The sequence below is a fragment of the Barbus barbus genome (assembly GCF_936440315.1).
Source record: "Barbus barbus genome assembly, chromosome: 23".
Taxonomy (NCBI): Eukaryota; Metazoa; Chordata; class Actinopteri; order Cypriniformes; family Cyprinidae; genus Barbus; species Barbus barbus.
The window spans coordinates 18,158,267-18,184,648 of record NC_136751.1 but is presented as its reverse complement, the minus strand read 5'-3'; the positions used below and the strand labels follow the sequence as shown (position 1 = coordinate 18,184,648).

Sequence of the window (26,382 nt, the reverse complement as noted above, 5' to 3'; positions counted from 1 at the left end):
TGCACAGAGAGGGGCCCTCACCTGCATTAAAAATGAATGGACACACTCTTCCCTTATGTAACAGCCACCCCATGTCAGCTTTACCGCTTTACAACAGCTTTTAAAGAGGATGCTATGCCCCCTCTCAGTGGCTTTATGTCTTTCCCTCTGTGATTTTAAAGAATGGGAAATCGCTGTGTTCTGTTGCAAAACATCCTCGTACAGCACTAAAGAGCCTCTTTGCTGTTGGATTGCCTTTCAGTGTCTCTTTAAAGTGAAAAAGGGTTAGTTAAATCCTGTAAGTGTCTTGTAGGACACCCACAAACACATGCAGAGACATGTACATCTACACAATCAGGCGTCAGCAGATTTCTTTCTGACGCCTAGTGATGTGGAACGCAAGCTGGTTGCAAGCTGCCGCTTTTCCCACGTTGGCCCTCTGGCCGCTGTGGAGGAGCCTGACCCATTGCATGAAGGACCCCAACAAAGCAGCCTTGTCCCTGCTCAGTGGGCCAGCATCTAGTCATAGCTGCAGAGATCGCCCACAGCCAGCTCTCTTTCTGTGGCCATGAATCAGCCATAAAGAAGCAGAGCAGAAATAAACTATTGAAGCCTCCACTCTCTTTTCCTGCCCTGCTAGTGCTGGAGAAACCAGGAGCAGCGATATCAGCCCTGGACTTCCATCAGAAGTGCTGCTGACTTTGATTCTGGTTGAAGGCAGAATGACTCCATCGAGACACATGCAAAGATCTGTGCAGGAGTTATACAGTATACCGATATAGCCAAAGGATATCAGAACCCAGCAATATTGATTTGATCCGTAAAAACACAGGCCTGTGTTCTCATATTGTACAGTGTTACATTCTGAAAGAGGATACCATATAGTGATATTATTAATCAAACAGCATGTACAAGGAGGAAGTAACCCAAAATCCTTTTAAGAAAAGTCAGGCCATTCTGTGACCATCTAGGCAATGCTTTTTGCAATATAGGTACTCAATTTCAGCTCCTGTTTAGTTTAATGGTGGTAAATTTGTCAAAACTTTTCATTTGAAAAACAGATTTGACTAAATAGATTTAAGGTTGTTGCTTTATTTGCAATCAGAATTTTTATTTTTTCTCTAGTGATCGGATATAATTAATGTATTTTTTATTATTATAATTTATTAGTATTAGCTAATGTTAGACATTTAATTGCACAGTTATTTCCAGTTATTTGTGGTTAAAAGGAAAACTAATGATTTCTTAAGACTGTTAATAGCAAATTTTGAAAATTATATACACAGTACATTTTTCATACTGTGTACATAATAATGTTCAGATGTAACTGTAGCATTGTAACGGTCAGATGTAACTGTCACCGTATTTGGCCACACACCACTTCCCTTCCCCCTCCCTTTATAGTCTGTAAAAATTAGGGATGTACCCCTAATGATATTTAGGGTACAGAGAGTGTTGGTTATTCACTCCCCCCACCTACAATCCCTGCCGGACCTAAGACTCGAACCCACGACCTTCGGGTTACAAGTCAGCCTCTCTATCCAGTAGGCCACAACTGCCCCTAATGGTTCAATAGATTTTTCTAGAGAATCAAGAATGCTTAAAAATTTAATTAGACGAAATTTTACATTTCAAGACTGTTTTGACTAAATGGTGGGACTTTCTTACAGGTGCCATATTAAGCATTGACATTCCATCCATTTCGTCCTTCTTGTATTGTTTCTGAAATAACTTTCTGTCTGAATGTATGTCCAGCTTTAACGAAACTGCTTTCTAACAGATCAAGCGTTATTTGAACCTTTACTTTTTTTGTTTTTGCTATGCAAAAGCTTGTCATAAAAAGGTGAAGAGTTAAACAATTATTTAAAGAATCGATGCACCACTCTCTAAACCTCTCATTTCCATTTCCTGTTGCCTTTTCTTCTGGTGAAATGTTTCACATGGAGGCACTTATCTAAATAAATAGATTGTGTTAAAGTGATAAATGCCACACAAACAATCGCACATTTTTTTTCTCATTTTTCCTTTTTCCGCCCAGTAGAACAAATGCGTACTTTTTCATTGACCAGCATAAATTCCCGTTCCATGTGAGAAGCCAAATCAAAAGTCACATTCCTACTTGCCACCACCATCTGCAGCAAAAGGCCTGGCCTTGTGTGATCAGAGGAACAGATGTATTGCTTTCCGCAGATGGATGTGCGAGTGGGGCACAGTGTGACGACCAGGCTCCGGGCTATGGACTTTGTCTCAAGTCTGGCCTGCAGTCGGTACCGGAGTGCTAGACCGAGATCACCACGCCTGAGCAAAAAGAAGCGTGTGCATGTGTTTTTGGTGTGTGCGCGTGCCTGCCGCACCATGGTTCAGCTTCAATAACACTCCAGGCGACAGGTGAAGCGTTGCGTGAAATCTCCCTTTGTGGATCCGGTCCACTTCTCTGTCTGATTAAAAGTGGCCGCAATCCCATCTGTGTCTCCCTTTTCAAAGGCTGTGGGTCTGAAGCAAGCCCTTTTATTTACTGAGTAGCAGCGCAGGATTGATGGAGCGTTTCCTCAGAGGTTACAGCATGTCCATTCAGCGGCTCGCGGGGGTCTTTAAGGACCACCGGTGTTCCACAGTATTACGTCTCCACTAGCACACTTTGTCCTTGTTCTCACCTTTTGCAATGCTCGGAGAATGTGAAAGGAAGTGGAGTTGAAAGGACTTTTCATGTTTGATGGACCTTAGTCTAGAGAATGTGTATAAAAGCACGGCCCAACACATTTCACTTTTTGAAGACCCTCAAAGTTCTCTGACCTTTTGTGAAAGCACAAGTTAGGATATTGATGATTTTTAAAGCCATATTCACTGTGTTTGTGTTTCTAATAGAAAAAGTTAAAGCGATGTTCTGGGTTCAAAACAAGATAAGCTCTATCGATGCAATCTGACACATGCCGTTGGCACAGACAATCATTTGGACTCATTCAGTAATTTATTAAAAAAAGTGGAAAACACTTTCTGTAGGGCTCATGATATCAGAGTTTTTTAATTATTGGTATGCACAATCATTAACATCAGCTAATAGTAAAATCATATCTTCAGCTAATTATTTTCCATATGCATGATATTGGTGTGATCCCTGAATTCAACTTTCAAATCAATTACAGTTTTAGTGTTTTTTATTATTTATTAAGGCAAAGTGCTAATAATAGAATCCTGCTATTGTCCATACATCAGTTATCACTCATATCTTTAAAATAATAAATGGCTTACTGGTGAAAAAGTCATTTTCTGGTATTTTAGCACGTATAATGGGAAATTTGCAGTTTTTATTGACTTTACATGATTGTGACTAATAGAAAAGTTGAAAAATTGTTTTTATCACACTAAATTCAGGTTAACATGCATAACGTTTAATGTTTAACGTTACACATAACGTTTGTGTATACTTTCAAAACTCTATACTAAAGCTAATACTGGTGCATGGTAAATGTATTAGTGGACACGTGACATTTGCTTGTTTTGATCTTAAATAATTCTCTGTGGTAATAGAGCTTAACTTTTATCGATACATTCCTTGAATTTAATTTGTTATGGAATTTCGTCTTACTGTAAGTCAATTTCAATTAATAAAAAGGTAAACAGAAAAAGGCAATAGTATGAATGAGCAAAAATACAGTCTTTACAGTTGTCCTGTCCAAAGAAAGTCCTTATAGTTGCTGTTGTATCAAATTGAATTCTGTTTGTGCTCCAAATGAAAAAGCTGCTGCAGGTAATTAAAATAATTAAATCATCCTTCCTCTTGTTCCTCTCCAACTGGAGGTAATGAAATCTTAGTAGCCCTATGCTGGTATTCTGAAAACAGGCCTCTCAGTGTGCACATAGGATTCCTTGAAATCAGATATCAAGTTCACAGCAGATATGTGGCGTCCATTTGTCCCTTTTACTCCCTCGCCTCTGTTTGATGCTCTCGACAGCATTACTCAGCCGTGCTGATATCAGTCCATTCTCATTAGCCCAAATTATCATGGTTTGAACACATTAGCAGTCCCAGCTAACAGCCGTTCTATTGAATGCTGGGTAAAGTGTGGAAGCTGCAGACTTGCATTCACATGGCATATTTTTATTTTCATTAGATTTACATGTGTGACTTTTTTCCACCACTGTCACCATGTTGCAAATAACCGAACCGGTGTGTGTGTGTGCGTGTGTGGTGTTGTGAATGGCCGGCTGACCTTTTGCAATACTCGGGTTGTTGTCTGAGGTGTCATCTACCTGGTTCAAATAGTAAGCAAATCAAGGAATGATTCAGGCAAATATTTTTGGGCCTTCATAAGAGGCTTGCATTGTTGTGTGTGGTTTTAAAAAACAAATGCTTTTTTCTTTCCTGAAGAAATATTCAAAGGCTGACCAGCACAGTAGACTGGTAGTATCACTGGAATATATAAACAAAGAAAGCATATTGTCGTTAAGTTGATAAATTTGTATGCTGAAAGGGAAAGTTCTCCCAAAAATAAATTCTGTCATTTAAAATACTAAAGGATGAAAGAATGTTCCTATTGGGTGAAATTAATTTTCACAGAATTTTTGATAATGGTCCTCGTAGCTGGTCTCGAGACGTTCTTTTGAGAATTATTTCCTGGCAAAGGCATAATCGAGAATCGCAGGATATGTAAATCTTGACCATTCCCAAATGTCAGCCCTTCTTCTGTCTGTTCTCCACGAGATTCCTGTTTTGTTCCATGTGAATAACACCATTGTTTTACCACAAGCACGGGACAAAAAGCAGTCACTCTGCCTTCCATCTGAACCTTTGAAGCTGCATTCGGCATATGAGCGTCTCCAAACAGCCATGCAACTGTATTAGCTATGCTATGCATATTCATGTTCGTGCAGAAGCTCTTGAGCTCGTAACAAGAGCTCGCTCACAGTTTCTATTGGCTCTGGATGTGGATGTAGTAAGGAGCCGTTGTCTGGGGAGGAGAGGAAGGAAATGAGGCTATGCTGTGGGACTGGGGGAGGGAGATATTTTTGATAAGGGACTTTTATTCATCACTCTGGTTGAAGACAGGGGGGCACGAGGGGACGGCTGATGTCATTGGGTCTGGGGATTTTTGGGACATTTACCACAACACACAACTCTGTTATGTCAGTAATGCAGCTAAAGCTGTTAAATCAATCGTCATTTTATCTGAGCGTTGAGTGCTACAACGCCTCTCTAAGACTTGTGAAGTTTTTTTTTTTCTGTAAATATGCACACTTTACAAGATAATTGCATTTATTTTTATAGCTGCTGAGCTGAATTTTACTGTTTTGTTGGGAGCTTTGCATTGAATTGTTTGTGCTGTCAATCAAAGCTCATGCGGTGATTAAGACCCGACTCTGCCTTAACGAATGCAAATTGGCACATCTGCTTCTGTGAGCTAGCTGGTCAGACTGTTCAATTAGCGTGATTGATCAATTATCCTCCTCCTGCTGATGTGAGGATGGAGAAAGAGTGGAGGAAAGAAAGAAAAGCAACAGTGCGAGAAGTGAGAGAAGGCGAGGAACGCTTCGGTCCAAATCCCTTAAGTCTGTCTATTAAAATATACTCTTTAGATTTGATTAGACTAAATTGAAAGTGATGGAATGATTTAAGTCATGCTTTCACTTTCAGCAACACAGATGTAAAATTGACTTTGACACACGACAAATTGAAATAATGACATTTTTCAGGAAAACTAGACTGTGATGTTTTTAAACTGCTGGGAAAAGTTCCTTGTTTGTAGCATGTACATCCACCATCATTGAGCTTGATGGTCATTAATGTGCAATTTCATTATGCTAAATTTGGCATTTGAAAAATTTGCTGTTATAATACCTTTCAGAGGTTAGGTAGTTTTTTTATTTTTATTTTTTATTAATCAAGCCTGTATTTATTTGATTAAAAAAAACTGTAATATTGTGAAATATTTTACAATTTAAAATAATATTTTTCCATTTGTATGTATTTCAAAATGTAAGTTATTTCTCTCATGGCAAAACTGAATTTTCATCAGTCTTCAGTCTCACAAGATCCTTCAGAAATCATTCTAACATGCTGTTTTGGTGCTCAGATAAAATTCATTATTATCGATGTTGAAAACAGTTGTGCTGCTTTATTTTAAATGGAACATTTGTAATATTTAAATGTCTTTAATGTATTCTTGTATTCATTTTCTTATTATATGTATTTACAGTAAACAAAAAATACTGTAAAAACACTACAATTAGGCCATAAGGAACAAGACATATATTATTAAGTCTTAAATGACATAATGACAGAGACAGAATGCAGTACGAACCCCTTTATGATTTTCACAATACAGCACAGCCTTAAGTGCCTTATTGTTTTCGTAAAATTGCTGTTTCACACTAGGGCTGGGCGATATATTGAACACGATATGCATGCAGGCATCAGTAAAGCCGGTTCCTTGATTAGCGGTAAATCGCCATCACCTGCTTTCAAATGGAGCGGCATTTAATACATGGAGCCGTAAATCACTGACAAGCTAGGCAATATCGCTTTCATTATTGCAGATATATCCCCTTCGATAATGAACGCGATATTGCCTAGCTTGTCAGTGAACTACGGCTCTGTGTATTAAATGCCACTCCATTTGAAATCAGGTGATGGCGATTTACCGCTAATCAAGGAACCGGCTTTACTGATGAGATGTGCATGCATATCGCATGCGATATATCTCCCAGCCCTATTTCACACTAAAAATATTAAGAACAAAAATGTAGTCTATTTACATTATTTATTATATTTTATATAATAGAATATGACGTCCCTGAAAATGAACAATAATTCTACAGATGCTGCACAGTCATATAGGTGCTATAGCTGTTGTGATGACCAATCAGCGTCCAGGACTGGAACTGTCCGTTTCACAAGCGACGTTCCGAAATTGCTTTTTTACATTTGTCAACATTTTAGCCTGCTGTAATGAGGAGAGAACTCTGTTGTCTCCTCAGTATGTGTTGTTAATACCTTGAAAATGACAAATTCATCCCTCTCTTAGCAGGCTTAGGTGGCAGTCTAATGGGAGTATTATTTATATGGCCCTGTTGATTAAGACTTAGCTGCTAAGCTCATTTTCCAAACATTAGCGGTAGCGTGTCTCTGAGGGGCCTGTCTGGGCTGTTTCAGAGACAGATCAGGGCTGGAGTGCTGGTATCTTTAACGGTGACATACCCAGATAATAGAGCCCTGCTAACAGGCACCATATTCAGTCCTGAGTGTCCTTCCAATCACATTTGCCCTGCCTTATGTGGGGACACCAGACTTAACGGAGCTCTTTCTGCTCTCTTTTTCTCAAGATATCAGGATGTTATCATTTGATACTATTAGCAAGACAACCCAGGGATAAGATCTTACACACATAATTTATCTCGTTTTGACCTAGTCCATCTTTTTAATTCGATTATGTCATTGTTTCAACACTGTCAAATAAATTAGGTCACTTTGAAAGTTCATCCAGCGATAGGGCTAAGTCTGAAAGCAGGGGCATCTGAGTCCTTCCTTGAGGTTTTGGCAGGCACGCCACTAAGGGATCACTCACTCGCACAATGACGCCACTCACCTCACGCTCTGGCGCGGACGACGACCCCTACGGTTTTGGACTATTAACCTAGTCTGCGAGGATTAATCCAAAAGGGGTCAGGGGCTTAATTTGCGCTTGATATGCACAGATGACAACACGCAAGAAAAGATTGCATTTTAATTGGCAAATGCTTAATAACTTAGTGGCTTGACTTTGGCCTGGCCAGGGGCCAGATTGACTGTGTGATCTGCTAAAGCCGTGTTTGACATTTGAAAAAGCTGAAGGGGGATGCATGGTCAGTAACACTGCTCCACTCATCCTGGGTGGCTCTTTAAACGAAACAGACAGCGTATTCACATTTTCCTGAAATACATTTATAAATGATGCCATTCTTTTTTTTATACTCACTGCATAGCATGTTTTTTTTGCATTCGAATGTCTTCCAAAAACATTTGACAAGATCTCACTGATAATAAAAATGTTAATCATTTTCGTTATCTTCATTGTCCCTGTTTAGCAACTGTGAGTTCTGTTCATATCTGATTTTCACACTGTTTTGATAAACTACTTATTAAATCTGGTCTAATTTCCCTCATGATCTGTAACATATCACTTCATTTCAGCGATCTCCGTTTCATTCTATTCTCAATTCCCACTGCTTGCTCTTTAATGTCTCATCTACTGCTACTCTTATCCATTCCCTCCTCCTCCTTTTTTATCTTTTTTACTTTTTTCATTCCGCTGCTTACTCTCACATCAAGCTGTCTTCATATTAAAGTGCTTATTAAGTCAAACCAAAATGTCAGCAGTATTGACATAAAGGAAAGGTGTCTTCTTTAGGATATTCTGATATATGTGCTCCAATATCCCTCCAATATTATTTTTAATAAGGAGTTGAAACCCTATATTTTAATTGTTATGTACACGGAGGACTTATTTTATTAGTCTGACTTTTGTTTGATTTTCTCACCATTTCTATATAGTTGCTCCATAGCGTCACCACCAAACATCACTGTTGGTGTTTTTGAGGTGTGAACGGCATGTTGCGGCACATCATTTTGAATTTTGGCTAATATGCTATGTTGGTCTCATCTGACCACAGAATCTTTGCCCTCATTGCAACTGGGTCGCTTTTTTTGGCAAATTATAGTTGTGCTTTCACACATTCTGAACGCTGTAGATAGTTCAGAATAACCACTGGCATGTTCATGCAGTGTTTTTTTTTTTTTACAGAGGGTTCTGGATGGTTTGATGTACTTTTCAGTTTGCTGATAATTGAATTAACAGTTCAGTTAGACTCTTTAGTCATTATTTTCACAGCTATTCTTTAGACGTACAACCTGAATAATGAAGATTTAACAGTGCTTTTGTGCTGATAATGTGGTAGCTGTTTTAATGATTCACAGTACAAGCAATTGTTATGTTTTATAGTTTTACAAAAGAAAATTATTCACCATAATGAGTCACATGGAGGTTGTGTGGGTTATTACATTTTAGGGTTATTAGATATTTTCATAACAGGGTGTTTTTGCATGCATGTTTGGGGTCAAACTGTGTTAGTAGCGCAAGTTCTTTAAGCACAAGTCTGATTGTGACAAGAAATGCCCTCTGTATTTGACCTTGTACATGAAGATTTTATAAGGAATGTTTGACCTCATCTTAAAGAGGCGGTTTACCTAATAAATAGTTCAAGTAGAATTGTTTTCTTATCACTGGGGTAAATCAATGACCAAACTGTGGCAACAGTTCACCTGTTTTGTCAATCTGCCCACTAAAAACAAACACTCCTTTCTCTAAGTAAGCATAGTCTTGGTATTTTCTGGAGGAAAGTGTTGTCATTTCTGCTAATTATAATAAGAGGAATCAGAAATGTTTAGGTTTAGGGCAAGAAATAAGATAATTCTACTGACAAGTATACTACAGACCTAAACAGCACTGAAATGACAGAGAATAAATGGAGACTGTTGTGGTTGTTCTGAAAAGTGCCTTATGTAGAGTTTCTTTGCTCAGATTCTTTGCACCAATACACCAATGTCTGCAATCAGAATTCAGTTATTTCAATGTGAACTCAATTTTCACACAAAATTCTTACAAGACCACATAATCTTAGCTAACACATCCACATTCATGTAATAGCTATGCACTCTTACTGTATTTGACCTTGTATCATGTTTGTTTCTATTTTTACGTCTCATGAAGAATTTTAGGGGGAACATCTAAGACGTTGATACTTAACTGAAACATAACTGAGATTTCTATATATTCTAAAAGGGCCAAATTGAAATTTGAACGAGAGTGTGAGAAAGAGTTTGACTTTGACCAGAGGATTGTAACATTTTGTTAATGGACAGTGTCATGCAAAAAAGGAATTTGTTTTTGCAATTAAATTTTATTTTTAATTTGCATGGAAATGTACATTTACTCTTCGTCTATTCTTACTGGAGTGAAGTACACACGCCAGGTTAAAAAAGCACGGTCTTAATATACCACACTAAGAGCTGCAACAATAATGGTGTTGAATCAAGCCTCCTGCAGCTTTTCAAAGTGCCCTTTTTTATAGGACAAGGACTCCCTTTCCTCTGGGCTTTCAGTCTAGAACAAGAGCACAGCCCCTCTTTGGAACAAGCCATTTTCTCTCTCTTCTGAAACAAAGAGCTACATTTGGTTCATTCTTCTGATAGCCACTTTATAAGACCCTGTGTCTTTGACAGCTCTCTAGATGCAAGGTCTGAATTCGTGGTAATTGTTGTTCTTTTCTCTTTCACATGTTAAGTGTGACCAGGTTGCTGTGGAAACACAGTTTGGTGTTTACCTCACAACAGAGACCAGCAAGAATCAGAGGCAACAGAATATTTCTCTTTTACTAAATTATCCCTCCCAGAAACGAATATAAAGGATGTTAGACATTAAAGGATTTAAAGTAAGGCTGCATGCCACATCAAGCCAAACTTTATGCTTCCAAGCAACCACGTAAGTGGAAAATGGACTGTACACAGCCATATTATCAATGACACATCTTTTAGGAGAACGCATTTAAAAGACTAGGTGCACTAGGGGTCATTTGTTCACTGTACGTATTAAGGAACTCGAAACCCTGAAGCGCACCGGTCTCGTACCCTCTTGCAGTGCTCTTTGAGAACATCCCTGCTCCCTTTGAGCATGATGCTTGTTACCTGGTTACTGCCAAGAGGTTCTTGTTTTCAGCATATGTCGTGCCTCATTGACGTCAGAACCTCTGTTTTCATCCCCCCCACACACCCTCTTCTCTCTCATTTTCGAGCAAGACTGGTATTTTTCATTTAAAAACCAGGCCTTCTTTTTATTTCAGCCTCTTGAAGAAGACAAAGAAACAAAAGGCCCAGAGCGAGGTGGGTCTTTGGTAAACATTAATCTCCAATGAGACTAATGAGGCAGGCTCTAATCTCAAGTGCTTGAACATAGATGCGCTGACTCTGAGCAAATAACCCTGGTGCTTATTCACAGAGGAAACAAGAGGGGGACGAAGCATGCTGCAAATGAGTGATTAATTCTGAACTATCATTTTCACTCTCAGCTCTCTGGATAAATATGCTGTTTCTCGTCTGCCTCTCGATGCTGTCCAGTAAATCTGTACTTCAGGATTTACAAAGTATTAAGTAAAGGGTAAATTTTCATCATCATTTTTTTTTTTTTTTACTGAAGCTGATGCCTAATTGTCCACCTTGTTAGAGTAGCATTGTTAGGTAACTTAATTTTTTTTTAGGCTTTCAGAGGAACATTAGGCAAATTGGTACCCACTATATTTTCCTCCAACTGGCAAATAAAATAATGATCACTCAGTATATACATTATTTTCACTATGGATATATAAATATAGTTTACGTACATTTATTTTTGAGAAAACATTGTTAAAAATGTTTTCTGTTCATAGGTGCAAGTTTGTGTACATCTCATTTGCTATCATTTAGTTGCTTTATCCTTAAATTGGCATATTCGAGGTGTCTGTTGACTGCCTTTGCTTGTTTTGTTTGCCTTCTCAAGTCATTGTGCAGCATATAAATGTTGAATGAAAAAAGCGCTAGAGCAGCCACATCTGGCGGTTGTCTTCACCCTTGTGCTCTCAGTCCTGTAAAGTCCTGATAGGTGTGCCCATGACAGATCCATGCCTGCCCTCTCCTCAATGGGTTCTGTTGGTCCTCCAGGAAAAACATCACATTGATTGACAAACAGAAAAAAATTCTGTGTGAGACATTCTCATAATATTTCTCATACATGCTGTATGGACATGACAACCAATGATAACAAGCAACAGTTCCTGAATAGGGGACAGTTTTGAGGCTGGTATGCTTTGCAAAACATAATGCAAAATACAAAAATAAGAGGTTTTCAGTCATTGTCAGTGTTGAGATGCAGTTAATGGAAGCAAAAATGGAAACAATAAAGGGCCCAGTCTACTTAACAAACCTCTCTCCTCCCTCCTTTCTTTTTCCTGGTTACCATCAGAACCAGTCCCTAGATAGCAGGCGCAAAAGCTAATGGAAGTGTCCTCTTTGGCTATTGATTACGCTCCGGTGGGAGGGGGGAAAAGCATCTCCGACATGGACAAACATGATTGAATGTAATTCAATAAGAGCAAGAATGGGACCTTCTCTCTTGCTCTCTCTCTCTACCTCAGATACTGTTCCATGGTTCCTAGCTCAGCGATCTGGCACGTGTTTACCGATTTCAGCCATGAATTATTCTCAGATGACGTAAGGCCAAACAGCCTCTGTAATGATTTCAACGCCGATGTGAAAGATCATGTTTACTTTGGCATGATTTGTAATGTAGAGGGTACAGAGTTTGGTGAAAATATTATTCGGCGTTCAGGAACTGGCACATGTAGCGATGTTATGCTTTCAATTAAAATTCTTTCACTTTCAGCAATGCATTGTTTGTTCTTTGCAGGAGTGGGTTGAACTGATCTCAGTGGTGATGTGGACCGCCTGAGGAAGGATTTTAAATCAGTTGACACTGCTTATGGTTTGGTTTTTGCATATGCTTTGATTCATAGTAAAAACTTGGCGACTCACCACGGATTTGACTTCAAAGAAAGTTTTATGTCTAACACATTCCCAAATGTCTCAGATGTGTTAAGGTTGCATGTACCTAATTTTACAAAACCAATTTGCAATTGCATAACAAGAAATGATTTGGGGAGTTATATGCATGCAGGCAAAGCGAAGAAATACACACCTACTCTGTTTCTTCCTTTCCGCTTGAATTAGTTTTAGTACAGCAACACAGTACAGAACAGCCGGTTTACTGAAGAGTAAAGTGATAACCTCTCCCATAATGCCCTCCCTTTTCATGGAAACCAGAGTTTTGCGCTGTCTGAGTCATGTGTAGGAGGGCTCGTCGTCGTCTTTCCTTGAAAGACAACCATGCATTCAAAGTAAAGTTTCATCTCAGATCAGTCTAAACAATCATTACGCATCTGTGCGTATCACTTAAAGGCTTATCAGGATTACAGACACTTGTAGGTGTGCTTACAGTATCTGTTTACAATGTCTTTTTAATCAAAGACAGCGTGCTTGACGTTTTTACATGAAAGTTGTCAACCTGAAACCACTGTGCTTTGTGAGTTCAGGAAATTATATTGTTCAGTGTTGATGACCTGAAAAAAGGCAAAACCACTGACCACCTCATATATAAATGCCTGTGTGAATCAGTCCACCACAAGCCCACAGGGTTGTTTGTTAAATATGTTTGCAAGCCCATTCGTCACCTCTGCGCCCCGTCCTTTGACCTACCGCACCGCACAATGTGAGTATCAAGGCCGCGGTCAAGGCCGGCGGTTTTCAGGGGGCGAGGTGCATGAGGAGAGGTGCGCTCTCACAGATTGATGAGGCCTGCTCAGTGGCAGGGGTATAGAGTGTTACAGAACAGACGTCCTGCTGGCACGACCTACCCTCTCTGCTTTCTCCTCTCTGCCTTATCGGAACTCCTAATTGTCCTTATGAATATTTTAGAGGAGAGCAGGAATGGAGGGGTTCGGGGGGGCTATTGTTTCAAGGACTCTGATGGCTAATGATCCAGTCTCCGGGTCAAGACGGGTGGGAAAGACAGACAGGTAGTGAACGTAAGAAAGACTAACGGGTTCGGGAGGAAATGGCTATCGCGAAGGATGAGGAAAACGATGCATTTGTCTCATCGAAATCTCCCACTTTTTCCTCCCTTTGTTCTTCATTAACAGTAATAGTTTTACTGTAGATTTGACTGTTGAATAGATGAGATCATTTATTTAGGCCAGTGGGACTGGAGAGCAACATCGTTGGAAAGAAACTTGAGCGATGACTTTGATATGCCTTCACCTCAATTTTGGTTTCAATTCCCAATCTGCTCTCATGTCTCAAAATACCCTTGATTGTGAAAGCGTTCCTTCCCTCGCTGTGGCTGCTAATAGCTTGATCAAACCCGCCAGCGTACAGTCTGCGAACATCTGCTTGTCTTTGTGGGAAACTATTGCTCCTGGAAGTGTAACACACTCTTACGAGCTAATATGAAGCGGCGTATTCGTATAAAAGCAGCGATCTCAGCGGTCAGCCGGCTGTAATTTACTGCAGTACGTGGCGAAAGAGATGCATCAGATGCTAAAACGACTGTCGTTTTATGCGGCATGCATTGTGAGGCAGATTTTGTTGGCAGGGATTTCACAGTATACTGTTTTTCTAAACAGCTGCACAGAGATCATAATTACCAAACGTTCAACCAGACTCACTTGCTGAAAACGAGCCCCTGCAGTCCAGCTTCCTCTGAGAAGACTGTTTAGACAATAGCACAGAGGCAGGAAGGACACGCATGAGGTCACATCCTGATTTATGACTCAGTAGCCCTTAGAATGAGATCTGACAAAGTGCAGCACAGAGAAATTTCTTAATAAAGCCATTTTTCACACATATACTTTAATTATAAGGGTCGTTATTGCTGTTATTTGTTCGCTACAGTACGTCATGTTTTTATGATTGAATAGGCATAAAGTCAAGTCAAATTCACAATACACATTGTTTAAGAGCAGATTTACAGACAGATTGTGATGCCTTGTAGTCGCATTTAGCAGATGAGCTGGGCGATAATATTTTACGTTATGCAGTGATGCAAGCTGTTGAGATATGCTATGTAGTATTTACTACTATCCATCCATCCATCCATCCATCCATCCATCCATCCATCCATCCATCCATCCATCCATCCATCCATCCATCCATCCATCCATCCATCCATCCATCCATCCATCCATCCATCCATCCATCCATCCATCCATCCATCCATCCATCCATCCATCCATCCATCCATCTACAGTTGGGCAAAAAAGTATTTAGTCAGCTACCAATTGTGCAAGTTCTCCCACTTAAAAAGATGAGAGAGGCCTGTAATTTTCATCATAGGTACACTTCAACTATGAGAGACAGAATGGGGGGAAAGAATCCAGGAAAATCACATTGTCTGAATTTTAAAGAATTTATTTGCAAATTATGGTGGAAAATAAGTATTTTCTGTAGTTTCCCACAAAGACACAGAGCTGCGTCACCGTACTGTATGATTTAATCAGAAACTGAGGATAAGCTCTCCACCCTCACTCCACCCATAACACAGCTCACACTCTATCATCAACCTCCATTCTTTCTTTGTCTTTCTTTAGTTTTTCTTAAGCTTCTGCTTTATTTTGAATGCTGTGCTTTTAGGCCTACATTTTCTGTCTATATTTGAATCTTCCTTTTATCCATGTGCAGCACATGAATAACTCAAATACAAAAGACCTTTGACAGAACGGGGAGTATGAGTGAAATGGTTTTTCGAGGGATACTGCTTGAGCAATTTCACTGTGTATACCTTGAGTTGTATGGGAGAGTAGGTAAGGAATAAGGCTTATACAGGAGATTCATATTTTTATTTAAATGCAATTATATTTATAATGTTATAATACGCTCTTTTAATCAAAGAATTCTGAAAATATCAGAATATTAGAATTATTTCTGAAGTTATTTTCAGAATGATTTTTTTTATGATCAAAAAATTCTGCTTTTCCTTCAGGAATTAATTACATTTCTTTTTTAATTATATATAATTAAATTATACATTTAGAATTATATACATACACTACTAGTCAAAAGTTTTTGAACAGTAAGATGTTTTTAAACATTTTCCTTCTGCTCACCAGGCCTGCATTTATTTGATCCAAAATACACCAAAAGCAGTAATATTGTGAAACATTTTTGCCATTTAAAATAACTGCTTTCTATTTGAATATATTTTAAAATGTAATTTATTCCTGTCATCAAAGCTCAAATTACTGCACCATCATTACTGCAGTCTTCCGTGTCACATGATCCTTCAGAAATCATTCTAATATGTTAATTTGCTGTTAAATAATTTTTTTAAATTATTATCAATATTTCAAACAGTTGCGTACATTTGTTTTCAGGATTCTTTGAACAGAAATATCCAAAGATAAAAAATGAAAAAGACTTTGTAATATTGTACACTATACCATTCAAAACCTTGGAGTCAGTATATGGAGTGCATATGCTTTATGTGTTTGTGTAAGGTTTTTGGGTTTTTGTCTGAATTTTAATATTAGAGCAATCCTAGAGATAAACATTTTCTCCAGTTTGACATTTCTGTCAAACCATGTCTTTTTTTATTGAGCTTGATTGTGCTTTCTTATGTAAGAGGTTTAACTTGTTTCACAGTATTTCTCTTTCCAGTAATCTTTCCAGTGGCTGTTCAGGGAGTGTCTGAGAGAGGGAAGTTGTGTGTTGTAGAAGAGGAAAAAGGGCTTTTTAAACTGTCTGGTTTCTAAGTATGTCTCTCTGTCCCTTTCTTTCGTTATTTAGTTCTCCTTTTATCTCAAACGCGCGCACACACACACACACACACACACACACACACACACACACATTTACTTAGCTCTCTAAATGGGGACTCTCCATAGGCGTAATGGTTTTTATACTGTACAAACTGTATGTCCTATTGCCCTACACCAACCCTACACCTAAACTTAGCCCTCACAGGAGACTTTCTGCATTTTTACAATTTCAAAAAAACTTTGTTTAGTTTATTTTTAAACCCGTTTTACAAATGACGACGTCCCAAAGGGAGGTTTTTGGAGATTTTGTCAGGTTTACCTCACTTTTGGGTACACATTTGTCCCCAAAATATGGTTAATTAGGTACACACACACATACAAATAAACGTTCAAATGCACTCACTACGCAGTTATGTCGTACTGGCTTTTACATCAGTCTCTTATTTTTTTGTGTGGACTGCCAAAGTTTTATCAATACAGGTCTGGCATGCATTCTATAAAAAAAAAAAAAAAAAAGAATATTGGCATGAATATTGGCAGCTATCCCACTGTCCTGTCTCTGAGCCATGCGGGACATGCTGAACAGATTACACAATATGAGTTTTCAGCTCCCTCTCCAGAACCGCTTACGCCAGCACTGCCCACTCTCCCTCTTTCACACACTCACAATCCAGTCTCACACACACACACACACACACTGAATGAGCCGATAACAATAACACTCCATTTCCCTGACAAAACTTACCATATTAGACAATATTAGAACTGATTAAGAAAATGTTTGTTGGATGCTTATAGCATATCTTATATACACAGAAAAATATTATCTAGATACGCAACTCAAAACCATTCTAATTTTGTTTTTGCAAAGTTGGAAGGATGTTGCATGCAGTCGCCACTTTGGCCTGTTGATGAGAGACCATGGCAGCCGTACACTTAAAGGTGTAATTAAGAATGCAAATCATCCGGTTTAATCAAACTCATGATCAACCTCATGCCCCCATCTGTGTTTGTATTTAATGGATTCACTTGTCGCGCCTTGGCAGCGTCTTATTTTCTGCTGTAGACAGATTTTGATCGCTAAGCATAACGCTCCCTTTTATGGCCATGCTGAAGTGCGGAGGCCGCTGATTGGCTGCGTCGTGAGGTGAAGGGGCTGACAGGTGTTGCGGGAGAGGGACACCTGTTTGGACATGTGCTGATTTAGTGATCCATTTACTAGAGCTGCGGGCAGTGTCTGTGGGACACCCAAAACATGCCAAGCCATTTAAGAAGGACTTACCAGTGTGTCATCACGGTCCTTCAGACTTCAAAGCAGTTGGGGGCATGGTTCAGTATGGGAATGCATAAATGTGATCTCTTTTGCAAGACAAAAGGCCATACTAGTGCTATTGTGTTGCTTTATATTGGAGTATGTTATACTGTTTATGATTTTGACTCACAATATGATTGTGACCTTAGTGCCATATTTAATTTTGACAGGAAATGAAAACAAGGCTGTGAGGGATAGAACTATAGTGTGTTCAGTGGTGTAGGATTTACTTTGAAATAACTTTAACTCAGAAATTGCTTGTAAATTTTACAAATCATTACAAAGAAATGGCAAGTAACACTTTAAATATGCAATTTTGAAGTAGAAAACTGAAATGGTATTTTCTTATACTCTAATAATCTTTTTGTTTACAGCTTTGAATTTTTTTGCAGAGTAACAATTTTCAGTTAGAATTTGCAAGTAATTTTTTTTTTCTTTTTTTTTTTTTACAAATAATTATGATGAAACAGTAACACATTGAATTAAACATGACAATTTTACTCCAATAATCTGTTTAATTTTTTTTACAGTGTACTGTTGGTTAACAACATGCCAATTGTTCAGCTGACAGAACATTTTTCCAAAAGACTTTCAGTAGACAACATTTTTTGAAAAATAAATGATCGAAGACCTTTATACAGTGCATACCATTGTATTTCTGTAAATCTATCCATAACATCCCCATTTTCATATGTGTAAAATTCAATATGGCATCTCCTCTGATTACGGTCTATAATGTAGTTCCATCACATTCTTTGTTTGGAAATGTTGTTGTGCTCATCAGCACTATATGCCCATGAGAAGGCCAGCCTGGCGCTCTGCGATTTCCACAGGGGCCCCTCCCTGCCGACTCAGGCCCCAGCGGACGGGTGTGTCCCTAGGGTTACTGTGGAAGTCAGCGCCCTGCCCTGCTCACACAGACCTCACTGCCCAGCTCCAACCACAGCGCTTGCCACATAATGAGCAGGTTGGGACTATAATTTGCAGGTCCTGATGGAATCTGTGGCACTCTGGGGGAGAAAGTGCATAGTTTCACTGGTAAACACAGTGTTTCAGAGAGCCACATAGGGCCCAGTAAACAGGAAATGACCCGGGAAGGCGTTGCTCAGAAAAAGCGAGCGAGAACCACCTTCGGCACCACACCAAATAGCTTCATGGTTACAGATGGTCCCAGAAAAGCCATGTATCTGAAGCTAGAAGCTGTATACCACTTGCATTTTGTGTTTTGCTTAGGCATAGGCACATTGTGTACATGTATCGATTGTTTTTGTGTATGTGTGTGAATGCACTCTGAGTTCACACCGTGCGGAGCTTGGTTGCACATTGTTAGATAAAGTAGGTAAGGATCAACAAAGATCTCACTCTACAGTCACAGAAATACCAGAGGACAGCAGCTGCACTCTAAAGACACTCTCACACACACCCACACACGTACCTACTCTCTCACACACATCGTGATAGATGCAAAGACTAAGGGGCTTGTTAGTGTATATGTGCTTTGCTTCACTTCCTTCCAAATATGACTTTTTCATCTGAAAGAACATGTAACCTCTGCTGCCAAACCACCCTGAGGTACAGTAGTCTTATTACAGGAGCTCTGTGTACAGTAGTAAGGAACAGACCATTGCATCAAATGAAGATTTCTCTTGTTTGAGAAGCTGGCAACCTTCGCTGTCATTTTGTTAATGTAAATGGTCTGATGGGTAAAGGAGAGTTTGAAAAATATGAAGTTAACACTTTACTTCATTATGAAGATATTTGTAATGCCATATACTGTAATTGTAATGCATTATTTTCTTTTTCCATAAACTGCATTTCATTAAATTATTAATTTACATTAAATTATATATTTTTGTAATTACCAAAAATGTATTGTAATTGTAATAAATTATCTTCATAATTAATTATAATGCATAACGATGCATTAAATTTTGATGTATTTCACAAATTATCATTGTCATTATTTTCATACATGCTTGATAGTAGGCTACAATGCAGTTTTTGCCTGGTAATGTTTATACTGTACCTTTAAAGGCTATAACGTATTACCGTACATTAAATTATGTGTTATGATAATGCCTTTTAATGCATTAGACTATTTTAAATATTAAAATTCATTATACAGACCTTAAGTAATGTGTTACCAATAGACTCCCCTCTGACAAAAGAAATACAGACTTGTATTTATTAAAAACTACAAAAAAGCTTCCGTTCCCTCGGGGTAAAATGGCTAATATTACAGCAGGTGCTCTGCCCTTTGCACTTTGCTCTCAGAATAATCAGTGCTTTCCACACTTAAATAAATGTTAGTGACCGGATTTGATAATCCGTTCAATTTATACATTGCTTTCACTCTGATAGGCTCCTGTTAGTGGCAGGTGTGCTGAATTACAGCGAGAGAGCTTCTAAAGCACTGCACTGTGGGATCCTCTTATGTGTGTGTGTCTTCCAGCTGGGTGGCTTATGATAACTGAAAGATAATGAAATATGCATCACAACATGCACATGCTGAGGGAAATGCATGTTCCTAAGAAAGAGAGCAAAGAGGAGAAAGGGAGAGAAACGCAGAGAGAGAAAAGACGATTTGGTTTTCCCCAGCCTAATGTTTTTAAGGGAAAGGATAAGGAGTGACAATTCAATTTCCTCCCCAGGGGCTAATGCAATAGGCATGGTGCAACCATCAGCATATTAGCTCTTAATGTATTTGCCAAATTATCCATTGAACTGTTACCAGTGCAATTTCAACATCCTGGTCGCAGCTCTTCTGTGTTCACTAAACAGCATGCAATTGTAGCAAAGTTCAGTAACTGTATTTCTTTATTACATTCTGTGAATTATGCATTTTACCAGATGTTCTGCCCTAGATTATTTAAGTTGTTAACTGTCATATTCACTAATCAATCAATTGTTTTTCATTGTTTAAATGAACCCAACGATAACAGCTGTTTGGGTGTACATATGTCTATGTATGTGTGAATTTTCCAATTTCATTTTCAGAAATTAAGAAACAAAGGCCATAATGACTGTGCCAGTCCCGATCCAGATGACTGTTTCGGTCACAGTCCCCTCATGGACGACCGTTTCGGCAAACTAAACGAAGAGAGTGATTTAATGTACAAGCGCTGTGGTGTAAGTACTGCTTCCTCCCTGCCTTTTTGTGTTGATCCTTCTTTTTATGTTGATGTTCACTACAGGCGCTTAACAAGAAAGAACACAGAGGCTGTGATAGCCCGGATCCTGACGCCTCATATGTCCTCACCCCTCACACAGAAGAAAAATATAAAAAAATTAATGAAGAGTTTGATAATATGATGCGAAATCATAAAATCGTAAGTAAATGCAACGTTTTTGCTTGGCTTTGTGGCAGAAAGGATACTCCCCCCTTCCCCCCTTTTTTCATTGCCTCGCCCTGCAATCTCTGTCAACAGTTAAGGACTTTTTTTTTTTTTAAAGCATACTCTTAGTTTTTTTCTTTTTTTGTCTGTTGGAAGTGCACTTTTTCTTATTAATTTTACAGTTTTTTTCTCTCACCCTAATAAGATCACATTGTTTAAACCTTTCACATTATTAAGACCACAATCTTAAACCTTTTTTGATCAATTTGTAAAACAATTAGCTCTTTTTAAATACTGTACATACAGTGAGATATTTTACTATTTGTAGTCGAATATGTTTTTTAATTACAAATTATAAAATTTAAGTAAAGTTTAATTGGAATCAAATTAACATCACTGATTAGCTTATTTAAACTTGCACAAACCTGTCCAAATTTCTGAATGTAAAAGTTTTTTTGAGCCCCACTGTAAAAAAAACAAAAACAAAAAGTTTAGTACAAGTGTGATCTATTTACAGTATTTTTTTTGGACAGAATGTCTCTATGTCCACCTTCTGGCTAGAATACTGACAGATTTATTGGTTGAGGTAATTGATGTGTTCTTCCCAGCAGTCTCCCCAACAGATGTGGAAATTCAATCTTTTATCTCAGTGCTGTGCTCTGTCCAGGTAATGTGATGGAGAAGATTTGCCATTGTATAAAGATGGAGAGACTCTTTCACTGTTTCTCCTCCACTCATTAGAACTGATTTCTTTTAGTCTCCCTCTTTCTGGTGGGTTGCAACACCTGGGTTTGTTTGTTCATCTCCCTGGACAATTTCTTTAGTCCTTCCAGAACCCAGAGCCCTAGCACAATCAAATAGTTGAACCATTTTCAAGTCCAAGCTAGTAACAAATAAATCTGGGAGCATTTAGTTACAAATATTTTTTGCAGGTAATGTTTTTTTTTTATTTTTATAAAGTTGAGACAATAGTGATCTTATTGGGTGGTGACCATAACATTCTGCACCTTATAGTGGGTGCCAGACAGTTGTTTTCACTGCACCGAATGGACATGAACAAAGCTCGAGTTCTGTGTCATTAACTCACTAATATTCTCACTAACTGGCTCGCTGCACTATTAAGTGAATGGACACTGTCCCTGCTCACACTCACTCTGGATAACTGTATGGATAGTCAGCAATGCACTGCCTGTTGATATGATTAAGATGCCAGCGTTGCTGTCAAATGATGTTATTTCACCTCTTTTTTCCCAATATAAAATGTATGTATATTGATTTAAAAAAAAGAAATCGAAGTATATTGTGTTTTTGTGTATGTTTTATTTGTTTTGTTTTGTGAAAATGGCCAAGTGCAGTGCTGGCTATAGCCAAGCTATTTCAAGATATTCCCCAAATTTGCATGCCGTCGTAATATTTCTCATCCCAAGATGTTGTTTTATGTATTGAACCTGGGTCAAAATTGGTGTTCCGAGCACAGTGAAAATGACTCCCAATAGGAGAATTGTTTTCCAGGAGTATTTCTCACTTTATGCCGGGCTTTTTGGACAGCCCAAGGTGATCCAGAGATCTCCCTCCTGAGATTACATTTTTCCACCCGGCAATCTATCTCCTGTTTTCCTCCATTGTATGATAAAAGCACCAAAGCTCTGGGGTCATCTTTCACTTCTACTAGAAGCCTGAAGATATGTGCAGCGTACCATTATGGGCCATTCTACCTGAATGTGGCTAAATGAATCTGAACACTGCACAGAACCAACTCGTCACCATTCTCCAATTGTACCGTTTCTTGTTGAGATATAATTCAGTTATCTGTGTGAATGTCAATTTTGATACTGGGATATTTAGATGAAATATAAGCATGACAGGTTGCTTTAAGAGTCTTTGATGCCTCCCACATAAAGCCCTATGTGTGTGTGTGTCTCTTCCAGCCGACGGCCTTGCCCCCGCAGAACTTCTCCATGCATGTGGCTGTGCCAGTGACAAACCCCAACGCCATGTCCTACAACCCCGGGGCCTCTCTGAGCAGCCAGAGCCTGTCGGCTGCCGCTGCCTCTCTGAGTGACGGTGCCATGCTGTCTCCTCCTCAGGGTTCCCTGCACAGAAACGTAGTGTCTGCCGGGCCCCCACAGAGACCCCCCAGCACAGGCAGCGCAGGTTAGTGCTATTCCCTCGATGTTCTTTCATTTCTACCAGCAAAAGTGGGGCAGGTTCTGTGATTCTGTGATTTTAATGGCTTGTATATCAAGATATGTGTTTTCTGTCTGCTTTGCTTTGAAAATTCAATACAGATGTTGTTTTTCTACGTCTCACATTGAGAAATCTGTAATAATGGAAGAGTAATGTTGTTTCCCAGCTGCTATGCACAGACATCTATATGTTTCTTGTTATGCTTTGTGTTTCACACCTTCTCAGCACTACATGAGTGGAACGGAAGTGAGATCAATTAGTAGTCTCCTGGAAGTGGTCTCCATGACGACAGCAGGCTTTAATACCATCTGATCTTTAAACTGGTGTGACAGCAGTGGGCTCTGTGGCTGGGCCGCACCAGCCCTAGTGTGAATAATGAGAGACAGACAGACCGACAGACAGACAGACAGAATGACTGTCATGCAAATAGTGGATGCATGTGTTTCTGTTACGATAGATGCAACAGATTTATACTGAACACCTATGAGGAACCTTTTAACCTGAAACTCCATAAATAGCTGTTTTGCATTTGGCCCTTGTACACCTTACACGTCTTCAAGTTATAACATGAGTGTTAAATGCATGTTTTTCTGCACTGGACACATTAGTCATCCTTTTATCTCTGTTTCTATGTAGGAGGGAGGCATGATCATAGTAAAGTGCAAAAACACTGCTGCGCTGCATCGCTGCAAAATAATGTTTGATGTTCCAACAACACCCATTACTGACCTCCACAATACTCAAACACTAACCCTTCACAGGCCGGCACACGCTCTCTGGAGGTTGTACTCGTCAGTACAAATACTGCTCGAAATCACGATGGCAAGATTTGATCGAAGTTATCTTGTGTAGCTGAGATTCCGTGATTCAGATTATGTTCACATTTCTATGCTTTGATGTTAGTTTGTTCGTTTCTATGAGTGCTTGCCTTTTGAATATCTTTGAGATAAAACTAAAAGTGAAACGGCAAATGTCTGGGCCATAAGCCACTTTGTGTTTGTGTGTGTGTGTGTGTGTGTGTGCAATATAAACCAATTTTTAAAATATTTAAAAAATAAATTGTGAGTGCTGTTCAGTTGTGCCTTACAATATATAAAATGAGAGTCTCACACTCTTTATATATACTCTTTGCATATTGCAAAGAAGTTTGTGTACAGTCTGTTAGATAACATAAAACATTCTTTTTTGAAAGAATTTGATCACAAATACAGTAAATATCGTTAAATATAATAATAAGAAAAAAAACTGTCTTGTATTTTAATATATTAAAAAAAAAAAAAACTTGTAATGGCATAGCTGATTTTCAGCATCATTACTCCAGTCTTCATGGTCACATGATCCTTCAGAAATCATTCTAATATGATGATTTGGTGCAATGATGATTTTATGTTAAAAGCAGTTGTGCCATTTAATATATTTGTGGAAACCATGAAAACATTTTGTTTCAGGATTCTTTAATGACAGAACAATTTATTTGAAGTAGAAAATATTTGTATTAATATAAAAGTTGTTACTGGCACTTTTGATACATTTATGAATCCACGCTGAACAAAATTACTACAAACATTTGAACAGTAGTATGTAAAAATGTAGTAAAGTATGTAGTAAAATGTTAGGTGATAAAAACGAATAAAAGAAGGAAGATGAATGAATGAAGCCAAGGTCATCTCCATGATGTGTTTTGGGTGTTTTTACTGTTGTTATGCAGTTGCTAAGGTTGCGTTCTAAATGGTTGCCTGGGCATTTCTATACTGTTGTAAACGTGTTCTACACTCTAAAAAAAAAAAGGTGCTATATAGCACTAAAAGCGGTTCTTTGGCTCATAATCATAGGGGAACAACTTTTGGGGCTGTATAGCACCAAATCTTGGTGCTTCAGTGGTTCTTCAGGGGTTCTTCACCGGTTCTTTGGCACTGCTACCATATCCAAAACCCGTTAAGCTCCTGTATGGTTCTTCAGCGGTTCTTCAGTGGTTCTTTGGGGTGATTAAGGTGCTATATAGCACCACTGCCTTACAAAGAACCTATTAAGCTCGTTTAAAGGTTCTTTACAAGCCAAAGAACCACTGTTGTTGCTGTTTAGCACCATTTTTGTTGAAGAAATACAATGCAATATGGCACCTCTTATGGTTCTACATAGCACCATTTGACAAAGGTGCTGTATAGCACCTTTGAAGATATGGTGGTATATAGCACCAAAAGTGGTTCCCCTATGATTATGAGCCAAGAACCACTTTTAATGCTATATAGCTCCATTTTTTTAGAGTGTAGTTGCTAGGTGGTTGCTGTTGTGTTTTGCATGGTTGTTGTTTTCTGGCTGTTGACTGGCCTACCTTAAATTCTGTATGCTATTGCTCCATTCATGACCCGGGTCTCTACTTCAGTGCACTGTTTTTTTTTTTCTGTTTGATTGCCTGGCAGGTGAAAGTTGTCAGATCACTTAGATAAATAGTATCACACTTCTTCTAAACAAGCCACATGATTTGAGTAATCATTCATGTCTGTATTACAAGGATGCGTACCAAAGTGTAATACTTGTTCAGTACAAGCAATAGCGATTCTTGCTTTAGCAGGTTAGCAGTTTCACTCCTTAAAATTGTGTAACATTCAAATGTGTTTGACACGCTAAAGGGAGCAGAATGCTGCGTGTGAAGGCTGGCCTGTCACACACATGTACCCACACACTCAGAGATAAAAGATGCAGATGGTTAATCATCTCATTTTGTGCATCTCATTAGGTGACATGCTGGGTCCCCTCACAGAGCTTGCAGTGCTGAGCGGTGTCGGCTCCAGCCCTGCGAGTAAGTCCTCTGGGGTGACTGCATCAGCTCCTGTGTCAATAGATGTTTCGTTTCACAGGGGTTTCTAAATCTGCTTCCTGTTTTTATGATTGATATGGTTGATTTGTAATAGGGGATATCATTTTCAGGACAGATGTCGCCCTCTTTCTTCGTCCTAATGGAGCGGCACCATCTTTGCCACATTCGACCAGATAAGCGGGTCTCCCTCAATCACTTCTCTTCTGCTTGGAGTATAACTGACATGTTACAGTAGAGCACACCACCCCCTTCTCTCTCTTGATATTTGGAAATCTAGGCCAAACCGTTATGAGCCAGTGATGGATGTTGAAGTGACTCTGCCCTTTATGAGGACATCAGAAGGATATTATCAAGGGTTTTTCTATGGCTTCTCATGAAAA

The 26,382-nt window shown here is 38.8% G+C and overlaps 1 protein-coding gene across 9 annotated transcripts in view; it reads left to right on the top strand.

The window, feature by feature from the left end:
* The window catches only part of LOC306842749 (myocyte-specific enhancer factor 2A-like), a 91,761-nt gene that overhangs the window by 46,042 nt on the left and 19,337 nt on the right, over nt 1-26,382 (top strand). For 5 of the 9 annotated variants that reach the window (XM_079373805.1, XM_079373803.1, XM_079373800.1 and 2 more), the window contains exons 5-6: nt 20,660-20,791; nt 22,926-23,151. In XM_079373805.1, the coding sequence (XP_079229931.1) occupies nt 20,660-20,791; nt 22,926-23,151 (358 nt within the window). Of the gene's footprint in view, nt 1-20,659; nt 20,792-20,856; nt 20,992-22,925; nt 23,152-26,382 lie in introns of all 9 variants that reach the window. The other 4 variants (XM_079373804.1, XM_079373802.1, XM_079373801.1 and 1 more) reach the window with 1 other exon arrangement.